The sequence below is a fragment of the Bolinopsis microptera genome, chromosome 7, assembly GCF_026151205.1.
Source record: "Bolinopsis microptera isolate Bmic1 chromosome 7, MBARI_Bmic_1.0, whole genome shotgun sequence".
Classification (NCBI taxonomy): Eukaryota; Metazoa; Ctenophora; class Tentaculata; order Lobata; family Bolinopsidae; genus Bolinopsis; species Bolinopsis microptera.
In genome coordinates, this window is record NC_087078.1 from 13,651,036 (window position 1) to 13,672,649 (window position 21,614).

General features: G+C 37.7%; 2 protein-coding genes and 1 long non-coding RNA gene across 5 annotated transcripts in view; all 3 read left to right on the top strand.

Annotated features, from left to right (window-relative positions):
- Positions 1 to 988, top strand: LOC134818614 (uncharacterized). Its single transcript, XR_010160684.1, has 2 exons — positions 1 to 619; positions 656 to 988. It is a non-coding gene; the product is annotated as an uncharacterized LOC134818614 (long non-coding RNA).
- LOC134817736 (microfibrillar-associated protein 1A-like) overlaps positions 1 to 21,614 on the top strand; it is an 80,645-nt gene that overhangs the window by 28,406 nt on the left and 30,625 nt on the right. The window contains exons 2-10 of one of the 2 annotated variants that reach the window (XM_063826981.1): positions 1,186 to 1,347; positions 1,569 to 1,651; positions 1,822 to 1,950; positions 2,479 to 2,597; positions 2,819 to 2,973; positions 5,474 to 5,561; positions 6,814 to 6,934; positions 7,367 to 7,482; positions 7,618 to 8,518. In XM_063826981.1, the coding sequence (XP_063683051.1) occupies positions 1,202 to 1,347; positions 1,569 to 1,651; positions 1,822 to 1,950; positions 2,479 to 2,597; positions 2,819 to 2,973; positions 5,474 to 5,561; positions 6,814 to 6,934; positions 7,367 to 7,482; positions 7,618 to 8,031 (1,371 nt within the window). In that variant the 5' untranslated portion in view covers positions 1,186 to 1,201 and the 3' untranslated portion in view covers positions 8,032 to 8,518. Of the gene's footprint in view, positions 1 to 1,185; positions 1,348 to 1,568; positions 1,652 to 1,821; positions 1,951 to 2,478; positions 2,598 to 2,818; positions 2,974 to 5,473; positions 5,562 to 6,813; positions 6,935 to 7,366; positions 7,483 to 7,617; positions 8,519 to 20,090; positions 20,138 to 20,351; positions 20,514 to 21,614 lie in introns of those variants that run through there. The other variant, XM_063826982.1, reaches the window with a different exon arrangement.
- Positions 8,658 to 15,597, top strand: LOC134817737 (G patch domain-containing protein 11-like). Of its 2 annotated transcripts, none has more exons than XM_063826983.1 (5): positions 8,658 to 8,790; positions 9,035 to 9,185; positions 10,352 to 10,485; positions 10,633 to 10,842; positions 15,067 to 15,597. In XM_063826983.1, the coding sequence occupies exons 1-5, from the start codon at positions 8,668 to 8,670 to the stop codon at positions 15,271 to 15,273; spliced, it is 825 nt and encodes a 274-aa protein (XP_063683053.1). In that variant the 5' UTR covers positions 8,658 to 8,667; the 3' UTR covers positions 15,274 to 15,597. The 2 variants fall into 2 exon arrangements, with proteins under 2 accessions (XP_063683053.1, XP_063683054.1); XM_063826984.1 differs by having other exon boundaries at positions 15,073 to 15,292.

The window sequence follows — 21,614 nt, forward strand, 5'->3', positions numbered from 1 at the left end:
GTGATCACGTAATATGTGAACGACCCCATAGAACATGAACAGAGTTGGTACTCTCATAAGTTTTAACCTAAATCTTAACTTAAGTCTACCCTGTGGGCTGTTCCATATAATTATTATTACTGTAACTTTGCAGATTTTTGAACTCTAAATCTGTTTTGAGCCTAGAGGGGTTAATTTTGTGATTTATAAGAAATTTTTTTGGAAGTTTTAGACTTTCACTTACTGCCCAGTTAATTTTAAAACATCTCCGTCATACCTTGCTCAAATATTAGCTTGCTTTTACATAAACTAAACCGAGTTTATGTACCTTCCCTAATATAATTTGTCAATATTTATTAAAGCAGCTTACAAAACGTGATTAATGCTGTGGATTATTTTTCATTTTGATCAAGTCATGATTTCAATTAGCCGAACATTGTATTATTAAAATTGCTTCAAAAGGTGATTTACATTTATATTCTAACCTTGATTAATATGGTCTGGATCGGTGTAAACTTACTACAGGTAAACTTACTACAATACCATAACTCACCTCCTAGAGTACCCATTACTTATGGCACATATCCCAAGTGTTTAGAATACTCGGTAATACAAAACGGTTGGGTGTTCCAGCCAAAATGTCCTCAATGCCCGGTCAATTATCCCAAATCAACAGACTTAGGTATTCCAGGTGATTCCAGGTATCACCTGGTATTCCAGGTGATGGGGGGTACACGTACTTAAGTTAGACACGTACTGTAGTTCGACAAACACTAAATTTCGACTCTGTCGAACTAAAGTGCGTGTCGAACTAGAGTATGTGAATCTATATTCCAGTTCAGGGTATTGTTGGTAGGAGTTGTGTGTATTGTGTAGTAACTAGTACCTGCAGTATTTCTTATCACCATCATTAAGGGGAAATTTGAAGATATTTACATGTAAATTTAAATCTTAACCATGAATTGTAGCATTGCTGCCCTTTTCTGCCCGTCCTTTACAAGTTGAAATATGTCTTGTGGTTTTACTGTTTCAATGTTTTTAATTATATGATCATGATCAAATATTTCCGATTGGTCACAAAAAAATCAACTTTCTCCAAGCCCAGATAAACGATACGACTATTTATATTCTTAGTAATTGCCTAATTGCCACAAGTTACGGACCTTATTAGAACTACCTTATTAACTAATTACCTAACTACACTCTAGAAAAGTGTGTCAGGATGAGTGCCATGGACTTTGACCTGCACGAGTACTATGCTCACGATTACAGGAACCCAGGTCCACAGGGGGTTATGAGCACTGCTGGTGCTATCCCAGAAATAAATGACAAGGGGGAAGTTACTATGAAGAAGGTCAAGGTTCAGAGGTGCGTATCTGCGGTTTATTTTTACACAAGAATCCGTTCTCACAAGTTACATACTCAATCACCCATCGATTTATTTCAATTTTCTTCAACGCATTGCACGTATATGTTGTGGTATCAGTAATGAGGGGTTCACATAAAAGAAACCATAAGATTGTGAAATATATATACGTTATCCAAATTTGGTCACGAGTTACTAAAGTCAAACCATGTCCCTTTTACAGATATGTGTGCGGTAAAAGACCCGACTATGCCCAGGAAAGTAGCGACGAAGAAGATGAGCCCGTGTTTTACAACGAACCTGCAGGTTTATTAATTAATTAATTAACTAATCGGTTAATTGATTATGAATCTAGCTGGTTAAGTGAATAAAAACACCTTTTCTAGAGATTCTGGAACATGTATATTTTGTATACGAAGAGTGACCACACAATAATACTTTGTTTTAAATTGGCTTTTAAAACTTAATATCATCAGGAGTTTCTGGAAAGCTAGGAGAGGATCTAAGCGGTGATCTGCCGGACCACGTGACTCTTAATGAGAGTAATGTAAAGGACAGGAGATTGGAGAGAATGAAACAGAGATCTTCAGCACCATCTGATAGGGGTAAACAGCTTTCTGTTTCTGTTTTAGTTTCTCTTTCAGTTTAAATGTTAAACTCCTTGTAAACCTGGTGACATACCCTGATCATGAGTATTCTTGAGATTTGTAGTTTTTGTAGAATGTTGATGCCATAGAAACGTATAATGATGTACAAGAAGATAGGGGAATCTGTTAAATCCTGGCTGACTAGGGAGCGCACTGTGTTCAATGTTCTAAAAGTGACCCTGTAAACCTAACCGGGATTGTACACTTTGTTAGTGTACTAAACTTTTATACTAACTGGCAGCAGTGTAAATTAGAAGATTCTGTAAGTGCTAATATATCTGCCATAATGCTGTCTATTTTCCGTTTATATACGGGATGAGGGTGTAATGTTTATATAGTTTATATGGGGTAAGGTTGTAACGAGAAGTACTCGCTGCCATGCGTTGACATAATAATCTCTTGTTCCGAGTAATGGAAAACAAATTGAGCATATTTGTACCCACACAATGTAAATTACGCGCAATAAAATATTTCCTTGTGTTTCAGGTCGTGAGAGAGCAATAATAAAACCGGAGATAATAGGCGGGGATGAGAGTGAGAGTGAACAAAGTGACGAAGAAGCAAAACACTCTTCTGACAGCGAGGAGGAGCTAGACCAGGACGAGGTAAGAGATTCATTATTCTCCTTTCCACTCATCTCATTATTATTAATCATTATGAGCATAGTATGTACAATGTAGATTAAGTTTCAGCCATCAAAAATCTTAGATTGCAGTATGAAAATATTTTGAATAAAAGCAAAACGAGAAGCCATGTTCAGTAGTTACATTATACAATAATACCCTACCCTACCCTAGACCAAGTTTAAAATACTCTATATCCGCAGGTGGAGAGGAGACGTAAGATGTTGTTAGAGCGAGCAAAGGAGCGCCAACAAGTAGAGAAGGATCTGTTGGATGTAGAGGATGAGGAGCAGGGGAGTGAGGAGGATAGCTCAGAGTACGAGGAGTATAGTGATAGTGAGGACGATATCGGACCTAGGTAAGTGACGAACCGACCGGTCTGGGGTGATAGTGAGGACGATATCGGACCTAGGTAAGTGACGAACCGACCGGTCTGGGGTTTAGTGAGGACGATATCGGACCTAGGTAAGTGATGCACCGACCGGTCTGAGGACGATATCGGACCTAGGTAAGTGATGCACCGACCGGTCTGGGGTTTTGGATGCCAGTCCGGAAATGTCATCACCAGCCCAATCCTATCCTATGCGGCATAGATATTTTATAGGGTTTATAAAATATTACTAAATAATTTGCACAATATGGTGCCCATGCCCGAGCAGCTCTCCTCAAAAAACATTCTCTCCTCTTCGGAGCAGAAAGTTTAAAACAAACACTGATCTCATAAAATCAAAAAATACTAAATTAAGTAATCAGATTAACGGGGGAAGGGGAAAAATAGTAATGGTATACATACAATATAATTGATTTTATTGACTCACCGATAAAGACTAACTTGCGAAATAACGCACAAATACCTAGCCACAAACAGTAGTTATGAAATTTATCTGAAAGGTTTTGAAATTTCTGACAACTGATTAAAAGTCAGAGAATTTGACATTTTTCCTAAAAGTTTTTTTGAAATCTCCAATCTCCAGCGACGATACTTTACGAAATTCAGGTCTTATTATCTATTTTAAACTATTTACCTTAGTTCCCAAAAATTTGTGTGCCATTATATTGAGCACAATTTATTTGAGCCCGAAAAATTTGGGCAGAAAATTTAAACTCATTTGGGCGACCGAAAATTTGGGCACAAATTCTTTGAAAAATGAACGATTTTCCACTAAAATTTCAGTTAGATATTTGCCTATTAGTTCATTATTATTCCTTATTATTCCAGTCATTTTGCTTTCAATTTTAAGCATGTAGGTGGTAGCCCCTGGACATATCTAGATCAATGGACTGGCTAAGAAATTCATGCGCAATAAGTACAAAGATTGGTACGCGAAAAACATAGTATTAGTGTGTCAGCTCAATGGAGGAGTTTCATCAGACAATATGAAAATTTATACCTGCTTGACAGTGATCCGTGAAGCACACGCTCGTTGGATCAACGAACTTTTTGGATATTTAAAAGGGAGGCCAGATGACATAAGGAAAGGCTTTGAGAAGTCGGGTATAACTGATGCTTGTAGATCAGACTTTACGGTGGATGATAATCCATTTGCAGATCTTGTTTAAATCTCTAGCTATCCGTACCTCTATATCTAGCCATTTGTTTTATTAGTAGCTGTTAGCTATTCCAGTTATTTCTATTCATTTAAAATATAAGCCTTTTTACTTGGTCAAGCCACGAATGACAGATTAGAAAACTAAAATTTCAAATATTATTTCACTTGGATATGAAGAAAAAGCCATCTTTCTATAGATTTCAGGGCCACAGGCCAATTGCCAAAAGTTTGGTTAGCAAAAAATTTAGCAGACGGAAAAGATTTAAGCAATTAATTTGGTCTGCAAAAAATTTGGGCGAGAGGCCCGCTCAAATTTTTTGTCGCCCAAATTTTTGGGAATTAAGGTATTTTAAACTATTTTAAACTATTTTCACAACTACAAATAAATGTATTTATTAAAACTGATGAATATATGGAATGTACATTGTACACCCTGTTAGTAGAAGTCTATTCGTTCGTTTGTTTCCCACCTAACTCATGCTGTTCAACTATTTGCATATTACCTAATCTTACTGAGTGCTGATATTATAGACAATTGATCACTACAAGTTGGTGTCTAGCTGAATTGTTAGTTGGTACAGTTGGAGACTAAGCACGAGCGGAGAGATAGGAGGATATATCCTCCGGTAACTCGTCCTCTGTGTTATAGATCTAGATTGTAGACTAAGGGAACGCTGTATAAATATTGACCACATAACACATTTGATATAATCACAAACGGCTAAGAACCGAACTTATCGGTCTATGAATTTGGCTGCTGGACTGGAAACGGTCAGATATCAATCTGTTTCCCTGTTCGCTAGACAAGAACCGAGTGGCAAACAGGAAAATTATAATTTAACTGAATAGTTTTGAAATTTCTAACGCTCGCGCTGGTTGCTAGATGTCAGAAAATTATTTTAAAAAATTAACGTTAACGTTTGAAATTTCTGTGATCCTATGCTAAGGACCCGGCATGTAGCCTTTTTGCCCGGCATCAGATCTCGAGACATGCATTTAGGTCCCAATATCAGACTGTGAGTACTCCAGATCAAATTATCAAAAAATACAATTTTTCTTCAAAAGTTTTGAAATTTTTAGTTGATATACCGGATTGGAACCGGAACCGAATATTAAAGCCGGATTATCCAGCGAGGACGATATTCGTATGTTATACGATTCTTCATTATCGTTTATTTTTAAAGTATTCCTAGTTTTATTATCTCAATAATTTCGCGATTTAGTCTGAATAAGTTGTATTTTAGTTAGACTGTGAATCAGATAACTGCATTGAAAGCAGTCTAATCTAGTAATAATCTCTCTCTTCAGGCTGAAGCCTGTATTTGTCCGTAAAGCAGACCGGATAACACTACAGGAACGAGATGCACGTCAATTAATTGAAGATCAGAAACAAGAGGTAAACTTAAGTTTAAATGGTGAAAAGAAGTTACAATTTACAGCAATTAATTTTAGTCTGGAGATCCTAATATCATGAAAAACTACAGAACATTTTCAATTCCAAGGTTCTTGGGAAAACTAAAGAATGGCACTTAAATTTCAAATGGGTTAACGAGTATTTAAAACGTCATTACGTGGGAACGGTGAAAATAAGAAAATGTAGAAATGTTGTTAGATCAACCCCAGAGTTCGCTACGTTGATCCAATGAGGCTCATCTTTGTTAATATCTTTGTTAATATCTTTGTTAATATAAAGAAAACAATTGTTTCTCCCTACATGAAAAGCTGTTAAGCTTGGTCAAGTTCTTTTATTCTTGTTATAAGTTTGACTTGTACTCATAGTAAAGGGGCTAATCGGGAGGGGGGGGGGGGGGGTTCTGTACGTGACGTCGACTAAGTGTAATTTTGGAATTTTTCAAAAGACTCACCCGCCCCCTTCGCGGTACTAACTGTTTTTTCGGATAATATTTTACCCCCCTGCACCCCTTTAGCCGGCTTTTGTGGTACTAACTGTTGAGAAATCACGGGGTACTAAATGTGTTTTGGTATATAAAATAAGATACACGACTCCGATTATAGGTCATATATGACAATATTTTATCTTGACAATTACATTGGCTCCATTCCCAAATCATAACTTCATAATACTCACATCCTTAGTATTCATTTTGTTATTAATGGCTTAATGGCTAACAATTAATAAGTCTATGATGATGAAAAGTATTGCTTCTCAAGACCTAGGAATTCTGTTAAAATATAAATTTAAAATAACACAGCTGCTAACACATGTACTGTATTAAAATATACAGTGTCATATTTAAAGAGTATTGGCAGATGGCAAAATGTGGTGTGTGAAGGCGATATTGAAGGTTACCCAAATGTAATAGAGCAATGTAATACTAATAGTTCAGTTTATAATATCCCCCGAGTCCCGACTTTAACCTTTATATGGTTACTCTCGATACGTTCATTTACTCTTTATAGTGTCCAATATTAAACCACACCCTTGCCAGTGCCCAGTGTCCAATGTTATTCCTTTAAAATCACACTCTTGCCAGTGTACAATGTTATTCCTTTTAAATCACACCCTTGTCAGTGTACAATGTTATTCCTTTTAAATTACGCACTTGTCAGTGTCCAATGTGTTTCCTTTTCCAATCACACCCTTGCTGGTGTCCAATGTGTTTCCCTTTAAACCACACCCTTTCCAGGTGGACAAAGCTCGAAAAGAGAACAAGAAGAAAGAATCCCACCTGTTAGTTGAACAGATAATAAAGGAGGAAATGACAGCAGAACATCTCCAGAACCAAGCTGCCGATAGCGACGATGACGGTACATAAAACTTTGTTACTCTTAAATCTTAATCGCTTGATCTGTTTAAACGGTCCGGTTACGTGTGGTATTGAGTTACAAATAATGATGGGGTGTGAGGTGATCACCACGTGACATAACACACACCACGTGACATAACACACACCACGTGACATAACACACACCACGTGACACACCACATACCACGTGATGGGGGTGTATTTCAGCCAGAACGACTCAAGTTATTGGAACTTTATTGATTTTGTGGTGATTAATTAATATTGTGTGAGAACTTAGTTGGTTATATGACATCAATGCCAAGGGTAAAATAGCTCCACCCCTGGCTCTTGTGTGTTATCATTTAGATTTATGTAAATATTAATGTAATATATTTTTCGAAAATCTATTGGTGAACATTATTAGAAACTCAGCCAAATAAAAAATTTTCTGAAGGAGCGGCAATTAACACCGACGATGAGAACGAAGAAGAGGAATATGAAGGTTGGAAAGTTCGAGAATTGAAGAGAATTAAAACTGTCAGGGAAGCAAGAGAAGCGAGAGAAAAGGAGGTGCGTTAATTTGAATAAATATATTCGACACTGTTACTAGATGAAGATTGCTGGGATAAGACAGTTACTCTGTGTTGACTTATGTTCTATTTTGTTCTATTTTGTTCTATTTTGTTCTATAAACTCCCTCCCCAGGCGTCTGAACTGGACAAAGTACGAAACATGACAGAAGAAGAACGTAGGTTATGGCAGAGAATGAACCCCAAACATCTGACTAACAAAGCAGAGAAAGGAAAATACCGGTTCCTCCAGAAATACTACCACCGTGGTGCGTTCTACCTCGACAACGAGGACACCACACTCAAACAGGACTTTTCCAAACCAACCCTCGAGGATCACTTTGACAAGTCCATCTTGCCCAAAGTCATGCAGGTTAAAAACTTTGGTCGGAGTGGTAGGACGAAGTACACTCATTTGTTAGACCAGGATACTACAAGTGCTGACTCACCCTGGTCACAGACTAACCAAATGAACACTAAGTTCCACGCTACTGCGGGGGGCACTAAACTTCAGTTTACTAAACCTAGCTCTAGGAAGAAGGAGAGGTGAGAGTAGGGGCCAGGGGGGGGGACAACTAATGTTGCTCCTCCTCCATCCACCCTCCACCCAGAATCTGTTTCGTTACATCACCAAGACAAGTTTGTTTTATCCCCAAGATTCATCACATTTGAGAAAGTTCCTGACCACTTCAGATTTTCTGTAGACTTGTTAACAATCTGGATACCTTCAGAGCTCTTTATTTTCCCGACTTTATAGTAATTTAATAATTTGTCGATATTTTACCATTTTAAGTCTGATAGCCAGTTTCATTGGTGATGTGTTGATGTTTATTAAAACGTGTATGATGTCATTTGTGATCTAATTCTAGTTCTTGTAGGGTGCTTATTTATGTAGCTCATATTTATTTTTATTCTCCCTCATTATATTGCTCTACACGAAATGACTGAATTTTCAGCCAACCTCTTAATTTGAAATACTGTACGACATCTGACTTCATAACCCTTGTATTATTGAAATTTTGACTTTATGAAAGTACACCAAATGTCACTATGAGATATCCTGAAATGTAAACCAAAATATCCTGAAACATCACACAAATAAAAGCATGCACAAACATGCACTTCCCCAGAAGCTGACCCCACTCTGACCCCACTCTGACCCCACTCCACAGCCTCTAGCTTCACAATGGCTGACGATTACATGTCGGATAGTTTCCTGGAGCAGGTCTGTGACGTGCGACCTGGTTTGGTGAGGGGGGTGGGAAAGAGAAAACTAGAGGTGCACAAGAGGCAGCTATCCAACAAGCGTGTAGGTACACAATATTGTTATTAATAGTATTTTAATATCTAGATACTATATATCATTAATGAGAGTTACCTTATCGGACCTTATTTGGGCAGACATTACGTGGAGGTTCTTTCTCTTCAGAGCTCATGGCCGGCCAAATGAAGTTCGACTAAAGGTGTACATAGTTAATCTTTCTGGTTGATCAAGTACTTTTGCAAATGTAGAATGACCAGATCTTGCTCGTTTGTAACTGTTTTCAATCCAGAATGCAAAAGATCAGTCTAGTTCGAAGAAATTGAATGCTAAAGAAACTTTGATGAAAGGCCTCGAAACCAACGTTATAAGTGAAGATAACCCTGGATTTAAGATGATGCAGAAAATGGGTTTCAAACAGGGGGTTGGACTCGGGAAGCAAGGTAAATTGCATTAATTAACAGCGACCCTAAATATCGTATGGTATTTTTGGCGCACATTTACATTTTACACTGGCTTCTGTTATTAACTATTTCCAATAATTGTCCAGTTACAGAAACATCACTCTCAATAATTACCGATAGTTCTGGTACACTTTAGATATACCAATAAAATTGATATTGCAATATTATGTTGCTCGTATAACGCTCACTAATACACAGATTGGTTTACATCGAGAATAATGGTAATCTGTAAATAAAGGTCTAGAAAGTTTGCAGTTTTAGATCTATTAAAGGGTTTGTCATGCTGATGTTGGCACTGTTATTGACCACAGCATTGTTTGTGATGGTCTCTGCAGACTTTCTTTGTACACTAAGGAATTATTTTGTGCACAGTATACACGTACTCTAGACTGGTTTCTATTTTCTGGCGACAAATGGTAAGGTTACACCACTGTATCTGATAGGTTAGAGTAGTTTTCAGAGTCATTGTTTTCTTTAACTTCAGTCTTCTAGTTCCACAACAAGCCGCGGGATTGTTAGCTAAATTTTAAAGTGTGTACGCACTACGCATTTTACCTCGTGACGCGTAGGCAGCATGTAAACACGAATGTGATTAGTCGTTAGGGACGAATACTACTTTCTATGTAGCACAGCAGGATAGTGTGTACTTAACGGTTTATTGTAGGCTTTTGAAGATGGCTGAAGAAAGTAACCCATCACTTCAAAATGCCCCAGCGAAATGGGCTTAATATGTCACTGCATGTTTCGAATTTTGATTTCAGTTTTTTTTTAGTGTCATGTCCTTGATTGGTGTATATGTGCGGTAAACTTTGAGCATCTCTGATGGCGCTAATCTGAACTCGACTGAGTTCCCTTCATCTGAGCTTAACTAGCCAGTAGTTAAGCTACCGATGAAGGGAAAAATTACCCATGATCGGGGACAAATATATTAAAATTATCATGTAAAAAGGAACGCGCGATCAAATTTAAATAATGAAAATACTGAATTTTCATATAAAACGTACTATTTTATTGCGCGCGTGGTAGACTCCATGCTGAACGAAATTCTGTGTTATGAAACTGAACACTCCATTTCCACTTTTTAATTTTCCATTTACCCCTCAATCACGAAATAAGGTATTTTAATGTCTACTCTGTATGTTCAGGCGAAGGAAGAGTGGAACCCATAAAGATTGAACCCTTCAAGAAGAAGTCCGCTGGACTAGGGCAAGCTGCAGCAAAAGAGGAAGAATGCAGAAAAAGGCTAAAAATGGAGCAAGCACGTTTAGCTGCTTACAAAGTAAGTGTTTTTCATCATGCTGTCTTGCCCATGGTTTTTGAACATTAAGAATTAATATTACGCTATCATACATTTTGTGATGCTCTTATTACAATTTGTCACTGTAAGGCTTTCCAATATCACATCATGTAAAACACGCTGCCACAGCGGAACGAAGCCCAGCTGCTGCAACAGTTCCGAAAGAACAAAAGTCAAGAAGCAGAGATGAAGCACATGCTGAGTACGGTGAGAAAGTGCCAGAACGTTTGTCGTCAGATGGATGAAAAGTGTGGGATAGTACCGCGAGAGATCTGGTATTGGCCTCCACAGAAACCTCAAGAGAATTTGGAGTCTGACGAGGACGAGGACGAGGACGAGGTTAATTAACAGATTATTGACTATTCTTGCTAAAATTTACTCTAATATGTAATACGATTACAGAATATATTCTGTGCTGACTGCTGATTCAGTTAAATCAGCAGAATATAATATGTATCGACCTGGTATGGAGGGAGAGGAGCCAACAGAAGAGAGGAGGGGAGAGGTTGGCTATTTTTGTTTTTGGGTTCAAATGATACAGTCGTTGCCTCACTCAGATTCCGCCCTACAGCTGACACATCTAGGATGGACACAAGGCCATCTAGATTGAGAAGAGATAGCACCACATCTGTGGAAAGCCATAGTAGTGAAGCATTCAGAACCCCCTTCACTAGAAGACGAATGAACAGTGACCAACAGAGATCCACTGCTCCAAATGATTTTTTAGAAAAACTTATGGAGAACATGAAGCAGGGCTTCAGTCAACAACGAGCAGAGATAGGAATTATGAAACAGGGCATAGACACACAGATAGAAGCCCTCTGGAAACAACTGAGCTCCATCAACCAACTCAGCCTTCCCCAACCACCAACATTCCACCAGTACCAACTACCCAACCAAATGGTACAACCCCCAACTGCCCCGTGGAACAACGGCCAGAATCAGTGTTCCATCTACTAAATGCGCAGTGTCTATCCCCTAAAGCCACCAGCACGACAAAGTGGAAAATACCCTTCATTTCCGATACCATTCTCAACAACAAAAATACTTTCGTGCCATTCATGGGGATAACAGAAACGTGGCTGAAGAGCTACATTACCGATGCACAATTACAGGTAAAAAACTATTCAGTCTTCAGATCAGATAGAGACCTGAGAAACAATGGAGGTGCATTGTTATACGTTCACAGCTCATATATTGTGTCTGACTACAAAAGTTTTGGCGACAAATTCTGTAATTGTGTAATCCTCAGGATAGAGGAACTGAACTGTGTTACCGCAACAGTCTATAGACCACCTGACTGCCCGGTGGCTTCGTTCAGATATATATTAGAGCAGATTCAATTATTCATTGACTCAAGACCTGAAGAAAATCAGGAGCTCTACGTAACAGGAGATTTCAACTTACCCAATATAGATTGGAAAATATTAACTGCAGACAGCTCTCTAGGGAAGAGAGGAACAGAGTCGGCGACCCTTCTACTTGACTTCATGTCGAAAAATCTTCTCTCACAAATCATTAACCAGCCGACACGTGGTAACAACACCATTGACCTGGTCTTAACCAACCGTGTGCAATATGTTTGTGAGACACAGTCCACAGAAACTAGTTTATCTGACCATAATCTTGTGTCCGTAGTTCTAGGCTACGACGCCAGAAGAAATGAAAACTACTATCACAATGTGAAGGAAGCAGAGGATTTCACATACTTTAGCCTCAACCTCCACAAAGCAGATCTTGATGCCATAAACAGAAAACTCATAGATGTTGAATGGAACACACTTCATAATCTGTGCCCACAAGAAGATGACGGATCGATGTTTGCAGAAATCGTCCGACTGACAACACTACAGATCTGCTATGCCCATACCCCTCTCAAGGAAACTCCAGCAGCTAATGCCAGGCCCAAAATAAGCCGACCCAGAAGGATACTATACAGAAAAAAGAGAAAACTCAAGGCACGCATCAGATGTCTTAAGATATTAAACCCGGACTCCCTCTCCTTACCTACCCTAGAACATAAAGTAAATCTGATGGCTTATGAAATTCAACAAAACATAAGTATGGAGATTAACGGAAGAGAGCGCAAAGCTGTACAATGCGTTAAGAAAAACCCGAAATATTTCTTCAGCTATGCAAAAAGATTTTCTAAGCTGAAATCAAATATCGGTCCGCTAAGAAGCAGCTCCACAGGAACACTACAACATGATGCTAAGAAAATGGCGGAGATCCTTCAAGACCAATATTCTTCAGTGTTTAGTGACCCTGACAACGAGAAGAAAAAAGACACAACCAGCAATATAACATCGCCCTCAGAAAAGTTAACATCATTCAACTTTAGTAAAGAGGACCTCATCACAGCTATTGATGAAATTGATGCTGACTCGGCAACATCTGATGGGGACATTCCAGCAAGGATACTGAAAGCTTGCAAACAACCGCTTTCAGAAGCCCTGATGATCATTTGGGAGAACTCCTTCAGAAATGGTCAAGTTCCTTCAGTCTATAAGGAACAATATATCACACCAGTGTTTAAAAAAGGAAACAAAACAGACCCGGGAAATTATAGACCTGTCTCGTTAACTTCCCATATGATAAAAGTGTTTGAGAGAGTACTAAGAAAGAACATGGTAGAGCACTTGGAGTCGAATCACATATTCTCTAAGAAGCAACACGGCTTCCGGAAAGGTAGAAGCTGTCTTACACAGTTATTACAACACATGGACTACATCCTAAACAACTACCTAGACAGCTCCGAAACAGACGTGATATACCTTGATTATGCTAAAGCCTTCGACAAGGTGGATCATTCCCTACTTCTTAAAAAGGTTAAGTCGTATGGAATACAAGGTAATCTGTACAAATGGATTGAGCAATTCCTCCTTGATAGGACTCAAACGGTCATTGTCGACGGAAAGCATTCTAGGCCAATGCCGGTTATCAGTGGAGTACCGCAGGGGACTGTACTTGGTCCAATCCTCTTTCTTCTTTACGTCAACGATCTAGATCAGTACGTGAAAGATTCCAAACTTAGCAGCTTTGCCGATGACACCCGAATAGGCAGAAAAATATCGACGTTAAACGACTGCAATCTTCTTCAAGAAGATCTAAACAGAATCATACGTTGGTCCGAGGACAACAACATGAAACTGCACGAAAACAAGTTTGAACTTGTTTGCTATAGAACACCGGCCTCTAAATCACTTTCAGAGGAGCTGCCATTTATGAGTGACATCACAAACTACACCACTCCAAATGGATCAGTCATAGAAAGAAGCCCATTAGTGCGTGACCTAGGAGTCAACATGTCCGATGATTACTCCTGGACACCACATATCAACATCATGGTTGACAAGGCACGTCAGATGGCATCTTGGGTTCTTGGAGTATTCAAAGACAGGACAACACCTGTTATGCTCCAGCTCTACAAATCCCTAATAAGGTCCAGAGTGGAGTACTGCTGCCCGCTTTGGAATCCAAACAAGATCTATGATATCCAGTCTATCGAGAGCATACAACGCCAGTTCACTAGACGAATTCTAGGGCTGAGAGACACCGATTATTGGAATAGACTGAAGGAACTGAAACTTGCATCACTGCAAAGACGCCGAGAACGCTACACCATCATACATCTGTGGAAAGTTCTCCAGGGTATATGTCCAAATGACCTAGATGTACAGTTCAGAGAGAATGCCAGACTGGGAGTTAAAGTTATACTCCCTTCTCTCACAAAAAAAGCATCAGCTGCTGCACGCTCCACCTACGACCACTCATTCGCAGTGAGAGCTGGAAGACTCTGGAATGTTCTCCCCAAAATTGTCAATACTCAAAGGACTTTGACAAGCTTCAAGACATCTCTTGGAAACTTCCTAGACACCCTTCCAGACAAGCCCCCTACTCCTGGATACAGTGCAGAAAACTCTAACTCGATAATAGACTGGTGCAGTCAAGGAGGTGGTCCGCAGATTGCGTGATGGCCGTGAAGATGCCTACTTCTAAACCTATCAATAGGTTCAATAGGTAGGTTCACTCGTAAAAACAACAATATAAGATGTTGATTGGCCACAAAGTATTAAGTGAGTACGTAATATGTAAACGACCCTTATTGGCGCCCCCCTAAGATGGCCCATTGCCCCCCGGCCCCCCCCCCCCCAGCGGGGCCCTTCGTTACGCCATTGAAAGTGAGTACGTAATATGTAAACGACCCCTATTCTTAAGTTCCAATCGAGTTTTTCGTGGCTCCACTGGCTCTGTTGTGTTTTCAAACTGCTTAAAATCAACAGCCTTGATAACAGTGGTATTCCTTATGAAATAAGAATAATTACAATTAAAGTAATTACAAATTAGCATAACAAGGCATGGCGCCCTGGTAACTTTTTATCAGACCTGTTCATTTGCAGGCTAATGCGAATTAAAACACTGATAAACCTCTATCGGGAATTCCAGTAAATCAGGGATCGGATGAACAGTTATATACTGTATTATCATATCAAATTAAACACTGTCTGATATACAGCTCTCGCATCCGATTTGAATAAACTTGCTAAATCACCACTTCAACAGCAGGAGGAAGAGCAGCCAGATCCAGAGAATGTCATATTACCGGAACTAGACGCGTATCTGAGATACCAACACAGCTACTGTGTGTGGTGTGGAGTGAAGTACATGCACAGAGAAGACTTGATCACCCACTGCCCTGGAGACACTCAACAGGCACACGACCAGGATGATGCCGGGGACTTTGCCGGGGACACAGACTTTGCAGATTGAGAAAACGTGGACTTTAGTCTGTAGTCGGGACACAGATTCTTGTTTCTGCTTATAATTGAGAAAACGTGAACTTATTAGTTAGACTGATTGAGATAACTCAGTAATATATTGATGTGTGCTATTTCAATTAATATTTTAAATACCATTTAAAATCGAAGTCATCATTTAGACATTTAAGACGCCGAATTTTCTTTCTCAAAGTTCACGCCTGTCAGTGTCTTGACTCTTACAAACCAATTTGTAGCTTATATTAATGATGTGTAACAGATGTATAATAAGAGTCATATTTATTGTTCAAATATTTGACGTATCTATAAAATAAAACGTATTTTTTTTTTAAATTAATAAACTTTCAAATTGTTACACAAATACATCATTTTATTTCAAAGAAAATATCGCCGAATGACCTTACATGCCTTGACAAGTGACCGAGTGTAAACAAAATAAGGGACACCGAAACACCAGTTGACCAGTAAACTGATCATAGCAATTACATCGGGCCCTAAATGCACCTATAAGTGAAGCGATGCTGCAACCAAGGCATGCTAGGTTTATTCCATTGAACTAATAAGGTTACAGCCTAAAATATAAATATAATAAATAACAATGTACCATAAATCATAATTATAAACACACTTTATTTAAAATATTTTATTAATTATACTTTTTATCAATTTATATTTAGACAATATAGTTACATTAAGGTAAATTGTTTAACTGTCAGAGGATGTTATATGGTCGTTTAGAACTGTCCAGAGGTACTTAATTAAATGGGTTTTAAACACGGATGGCCTTGAGATTTCCCTTAATTCATAAGGGAGTTTATTCCAAAGAATGTGTGCTCTGTAAGACTTAGATATGCCTGAACATCTGGTCTGGCTTGACGTAAGGTTTTGTGGAACTTGAGGAGAAATGTCACTAATCATACTGAGATCGTCTAGATGTGATCGCCTTAACCTACTTCCCATGAAACGTCGTAAGTAAGGTGGAAATGTCACAACTGACATGTCATAAAAAATATTATGAAAATATAATATATCCTTGTAATCAAACCTAACCGAGAGTGGAAGGATATTTAGTTCCTAACACGCTATGAAATACCTTTTTTTGTCCCTAAGGCTCAAGTAAATATCATTAAGGATCCACTTGATACCTCTTTTTGTATCGATTCAAGTTTTCTCCACCGAGGTTTCTGAATGAGGCCGCCAGACAATTGTAAAATTGCTCAAACTCCAAGTAAAACAAACACAAAACTTGTTGACACACGCTGTAACCCCTTTTATTTTGATCGCGCGCCGATGAGGTATACAACGTGTAGCAAAAAACTTGCAATGCATCCTCAATCCTGCATTTGCTTCATTTGTCATTTAATTGTTCATTGTATGTTTATAATGTATAACGCGCGCTGAGTTCAGAGTTGGACTCATCGACGGTCTTAATATTTAGAATAGATATTTTACGTGTATCACTATCGATCATACCACCCGTTAATTGCTTCATAGTCTATGTAATAAGCGCCATGAGTTGGCACAGAATTTGTTGTCTCTGATTTTGATAAATTTGGTACCAAAAGTTGTCTAAAAATATGAATAAAAATGTAATAGTCTCAAGTCTATGTAATAAGCGCCATGAGTTGGCACAGAATTTGTTATCTCTGATTTTGATAAATTTGGTACCAAAAGTTGTCTAAAAATGCGAATAAAAATGTTACATAAATTATCACTGTTATAGTACTAGTACACGTTCATATTCATTCTGTGTACGCCGATGCGCGCAAAAAGAAAAATGGTGAACGCGTGTGTCAAGGCTTCGAGCTTGAAGTTGATTATTGAATCAACGATCAATATCTTCAATGCAATCTCGCTAAGCTCAACGCTGTACTGTGTGCTGTGGCGCACAAGTGCGCGGCCATTTCGCAGAAAATACCATGAGAGATTTATTACCTGAAAATTAAAGAGCGCAACGTTTACATGGGGACCCAGGCTGTTTGTCAAAAAGAATTAATGATTATACGTAATATGTGAACGTGGAATTAACGACCCCTAATGCATTTGTCATACGTTGTATGACCCGCTCCCCCTGTATCGTCGAAGACGATACAGTGAAGCGACCGTGGGGGTAGTGGAGGTAGTGGGGTAGTGAGGGTAGTGAGGGTAGTGAAGCGACCGTGAGGGTAGTGGGGGTAGTGAAGCGACCGTGGGGGTCACCTGCACATGATACAATAATGCATATAATGTGCGCCGAGTTTGGAATTGGACTCGTCGCGACTGGCGACGGTCTTATGAAACAAATATTTTACGAAATGTTCCCGATTGCAGATATGATGTTGTCATCCATGATGCAAAAATCTTCAGAAGTTTGCGGATTTGATTCACGATGTCAATCCTTCGCATTTCGCCGATCTGCATACTGTGGTTGCGAGAAGAATTATTTGATGCGCGGCGCGACCCAGTAGTGCATCGCGCTACAATTTACGGATGTTCGATCATAGGTAACGGGAAATTTGGGTCCTTGATATCAGGAGAGCTTGGATCACTGAACACGGAGCTAAACTGCTCCTGAAGTAAGTCCGCCATCTGATTTGTGTCAGTAGTGATCTCCTGTATGGTTTGCATCAAATAGCATGTTAATACTGGATTTGATAGTTGAGAGGGATCGGGCATAACTCATTGTTCATATGCTGCGCCGTTTCAAATTAAAAACCGGATAAAGTTGAAATTCAATATTTTTTGGCTGATGTTTTAAAAAAATTGAATTACGAATCAACGAAACGTGAATGGTACAGGGAATTTGGCTATCAACATCAAACCGTGCAACGAGTCTAACGGTTATTCTTCTAAATAAATCAAATACCTTTTTGTCTAATGCAGCCAAACTTTGGAACGCTGTTCATAAAAAATTAAACTTCATGCAATTGCCTAGAAACGTCTATTAACTTGATAAAATTGAGAACCAAAGCACTATTAATACAAGCAAAGGCAGTTGACTTAAAAGATACTTGGACTCCAAACAATTTTAAATTGCAGTAATTTAATCTAATTGCAGCGGTACACACTTTCTATTACTATCATGATTGTACTATAGTAGACAGAAAATCTCTCAAATCGATTTTGGGCTCTTTTAACCATTTGTTCTAATGTTTTTAAATTTACAAAATTTTTTATCGGAACGAATTAATTAATATTTAATAATTTATTCAGTAGTTTCATCTGATATTGATATTGATTATATTGATATTGTTATTATTGAACGAAGTTAACTCTAGACATAAATAATATTACTTCTTTTAACAAAGGAACTTGGGTATAAACGACCAAGTTTGCATACATTTCTATCCAATCAAGAATTCAGGAGGCAAAGGTGGGTGCGTAAACTTTATGGTATGCACTCTCCGATCCTGTATCACCCTGGATTCTTTTCGACGTATCTTTGTAAAAGGTATACACCTTCTAGTCAATCTCTTGCTACTCCAAGTCCCTTATGATATCTGATCTAAAGTTCGTGCTAGTTATTTATATGAAATATATTTTTGTCTGCTATAATAGATACTAAATAAAATTGTTGTTTTCTTGAAATTGTTGTTTTGTTTTCTTGATTAATAAACAATCTAATACTTAAAAAATCGAATTAAAATGCTAGGAGACATAAGGGGGCAACATTTCGATTTTAGGATTAGGTTGATTTATTACAGATATTAGTACTGAGTACTAGGTTAAATTAAGTATGGTTTTAAAACTACTTTTCTGAATGGAATGGATTTACAAATAAAGATTTTTCAAGTTTATACCCGTGATTTCCCATTTTTGCTTTAAATTGTTTAAAATTTTTAATCTTGTTAGCATTTACATGTTATTATCATTAAGGGTTAAATTGCGGGCCATCACTCTTCTGTCAAGGACCAAAACTGTTTATGCTGATATAGCAGTATTTTATCATAGGGGTGCTGTCTACAATGACTTGTCCTGTGGCTCGTGTAGACCTATACTTAATCCAGGATATTGTTGGTGAATTATGCCATCTCTTGCACCATTAGATGTCTGCTTCAGTTTCTATAAATAATTGTGAATTCTGGACAATTTACTCAAAGATCTTCAAGATAAATTCTGACTTCAAAATATAGTTTCAAAATAAATGTCTTATTAAGAGCACATAGTCCACACAACATTTTGTTTATTGTTGAAAAAAGAATTCAATGCTGAGCCTATAAACTGCTCTTTCATTCCAGATCCCAGACAATTGATATCTAAATTAACATTGGGATTGTCTTCTTCTTCTTAACAGCGGCACCATGACTCGTTTACTTTTGATAACAAGAAGCCCAAATATTAATTGGTGTATAAAATTATTAACTAACTTCCCAACTTATTTCCCAAATTATTTCCCAACTTATTTCCCATACCAGTTTCTTGCCACTTTGTTTAATAATAATTTGTGTCTTTCCTTCAACATGTGAGACTGACATTGAACTTCTCCATACAGGCTGTGAGCTGTCCATAAATGTTGTCAATAGACTTGTGAGCTCACTTGGAAAGCATTGCAACCTTGAACATTCATATCCCTAGTTGTTTCAAAGTCCTATGCTTAATGTATTCACCACAGTAAAACCCTGATTTACTAAAGTTGTCAGGAAAGGAATTAAATACATTAATGTTAAGATTCACACCGAATAAATGTAAATAAACACCCAGTATCTCGGGACCTAGTAAATCAGGGTTTTGCTAAAGTAGTAACTTTAGAATTTCAATAATTCCGATTAAATATTTTATATTATTTACAAGTCCTGAACAATTCCAATAACTTAAAACCGTGATTTATCTAGGAAAATGGGAAGCGTAGATTGATCTGAATAACTATGAATGACCCAGTGAGTATAGTGCTACTAATCTTGTGTGACTTATTTTTCCTGCCATGTTGTATGAAATATTTGCTTATCAGTTTGTTATAATACCTTGACTGTATTCCCAGTTTTTTAAACTGCCAATGCAGCACCACCTTATAATAACGTTATAACTTGCCTAATTTTTTATTTTTTCCTCCCTTCAACGTCTGCACAATAAGACTAAATCCTCTATCCCCAGGAAAGTGAAGACCTAGCATCGAGTCCAGATCTCCCGTCAAATATTGCAGTTGTTGGGTCCCCTGATGATGCAGCTAGGAGAACCCAGGAATGGTTAAAGGAGTCTGTAGAGGACACATTCTCTGACAGTGATAATGAAACAGAGGAGAGCTTGGTATCTGAGGTAGGTCACAGTTCAGGTTAAATGTTAGCCAGGCGGACAGATGACCCTAAGTTTAACATTGAGTAGTAGGAGTGTCTATTCTATATGATATGTTAATATTTAATAGTGTAGTAATAATGTATTAAAGTTTTGTTCAGCCAAGTTACTGTGTGGCTCTCAGCTGTGCCGTGATTATTCATGTTCCTTCAACTCGTTGTAATGTAGATAATAGAAATTATGTTATTATATATTAGTAGTAGTAGTAATGAAGTATGTGGTATGTTGTAATTTAGTGCCTTGTAATGTAGTAATGTAGATAGTATTTATATATAATTGATACTCTTTCTACTCGTAATGTTAGTATTTAGAAAAACACGTGTCAGGTATTCGTACTCCATTGTTCTATTCGCTGTAGTCAACCACATTTAAAATGTGCGGTAATACATTAGATTGATGTGAAAGTACATACCGCTGTGAGAACATTGTACTTCATGCCGTTACTGTCTCACTATACTGCAATTCTGCAATAATAATTTAGCAACATTTTATATGTGCATTGAAGCGTGACTCCCACGAGAAGTTACACTTACAGAATATACTTATTACTTAAATAGCACTATATCGATGTGTAACTTTTAGTTTACTGAACATCATTATAACACCGTTATCAGCTGAATCTAGTGAGTGATCAATGTTACAATAATTTATCAAGTTCTCGTTTGTTGTATTATTGTATCCAAATAGTAATCAATAGGTAAATTATATTAAGAAACTATTAAGAAATAGGTAAATAAATTCTAGTATTTGTAACACGATACAAACGTCTATTAAAATGATACATTGATGCGTGACCTAGTATTAAAAAGACAACACAAATATTGTTTTATTTCTTAAGAAATGATTTAAAAGATTCAAAATGCTATAAATAAATAAATGAATCAATAAATTCTACTCAGGAAAGTAACAATCAAGCTAGATTTTTTGTTATAGTAGTGTTGAAAATATCAATGATATAATTGAAACACTCAGCTCTGAGTGTATTCAAAGAAATGATAATCGATCGAATCTACTGTGCAGTGTTAGAAAAGCACATTAAATTAATACAATAGAACAGTTCAGAGT

Coding starts and splice junctions, on each gene's coding strand:
- LOC134817737 (XM_063826983.1), top strand. CDS start 8,668: ATGGCTGACGATTACATGTCGGATAGTTTCCTGGAGCAGGTCTGTGAC. Junction 9,186..10,351: donor GGTTGGACTCGGGAAGCAAG/GTAAATTGCATT, acceptor CTGTATGTTCAG/GCGAAGGAAGAGTGGAACCC. Junction 10,843..15,066: donor AGGACGAGGACGAGGACGAG/GTTAATTAACAG, acceptor CCACTTCAACAG/CAGGAGGAAGAGCAGCCAGA.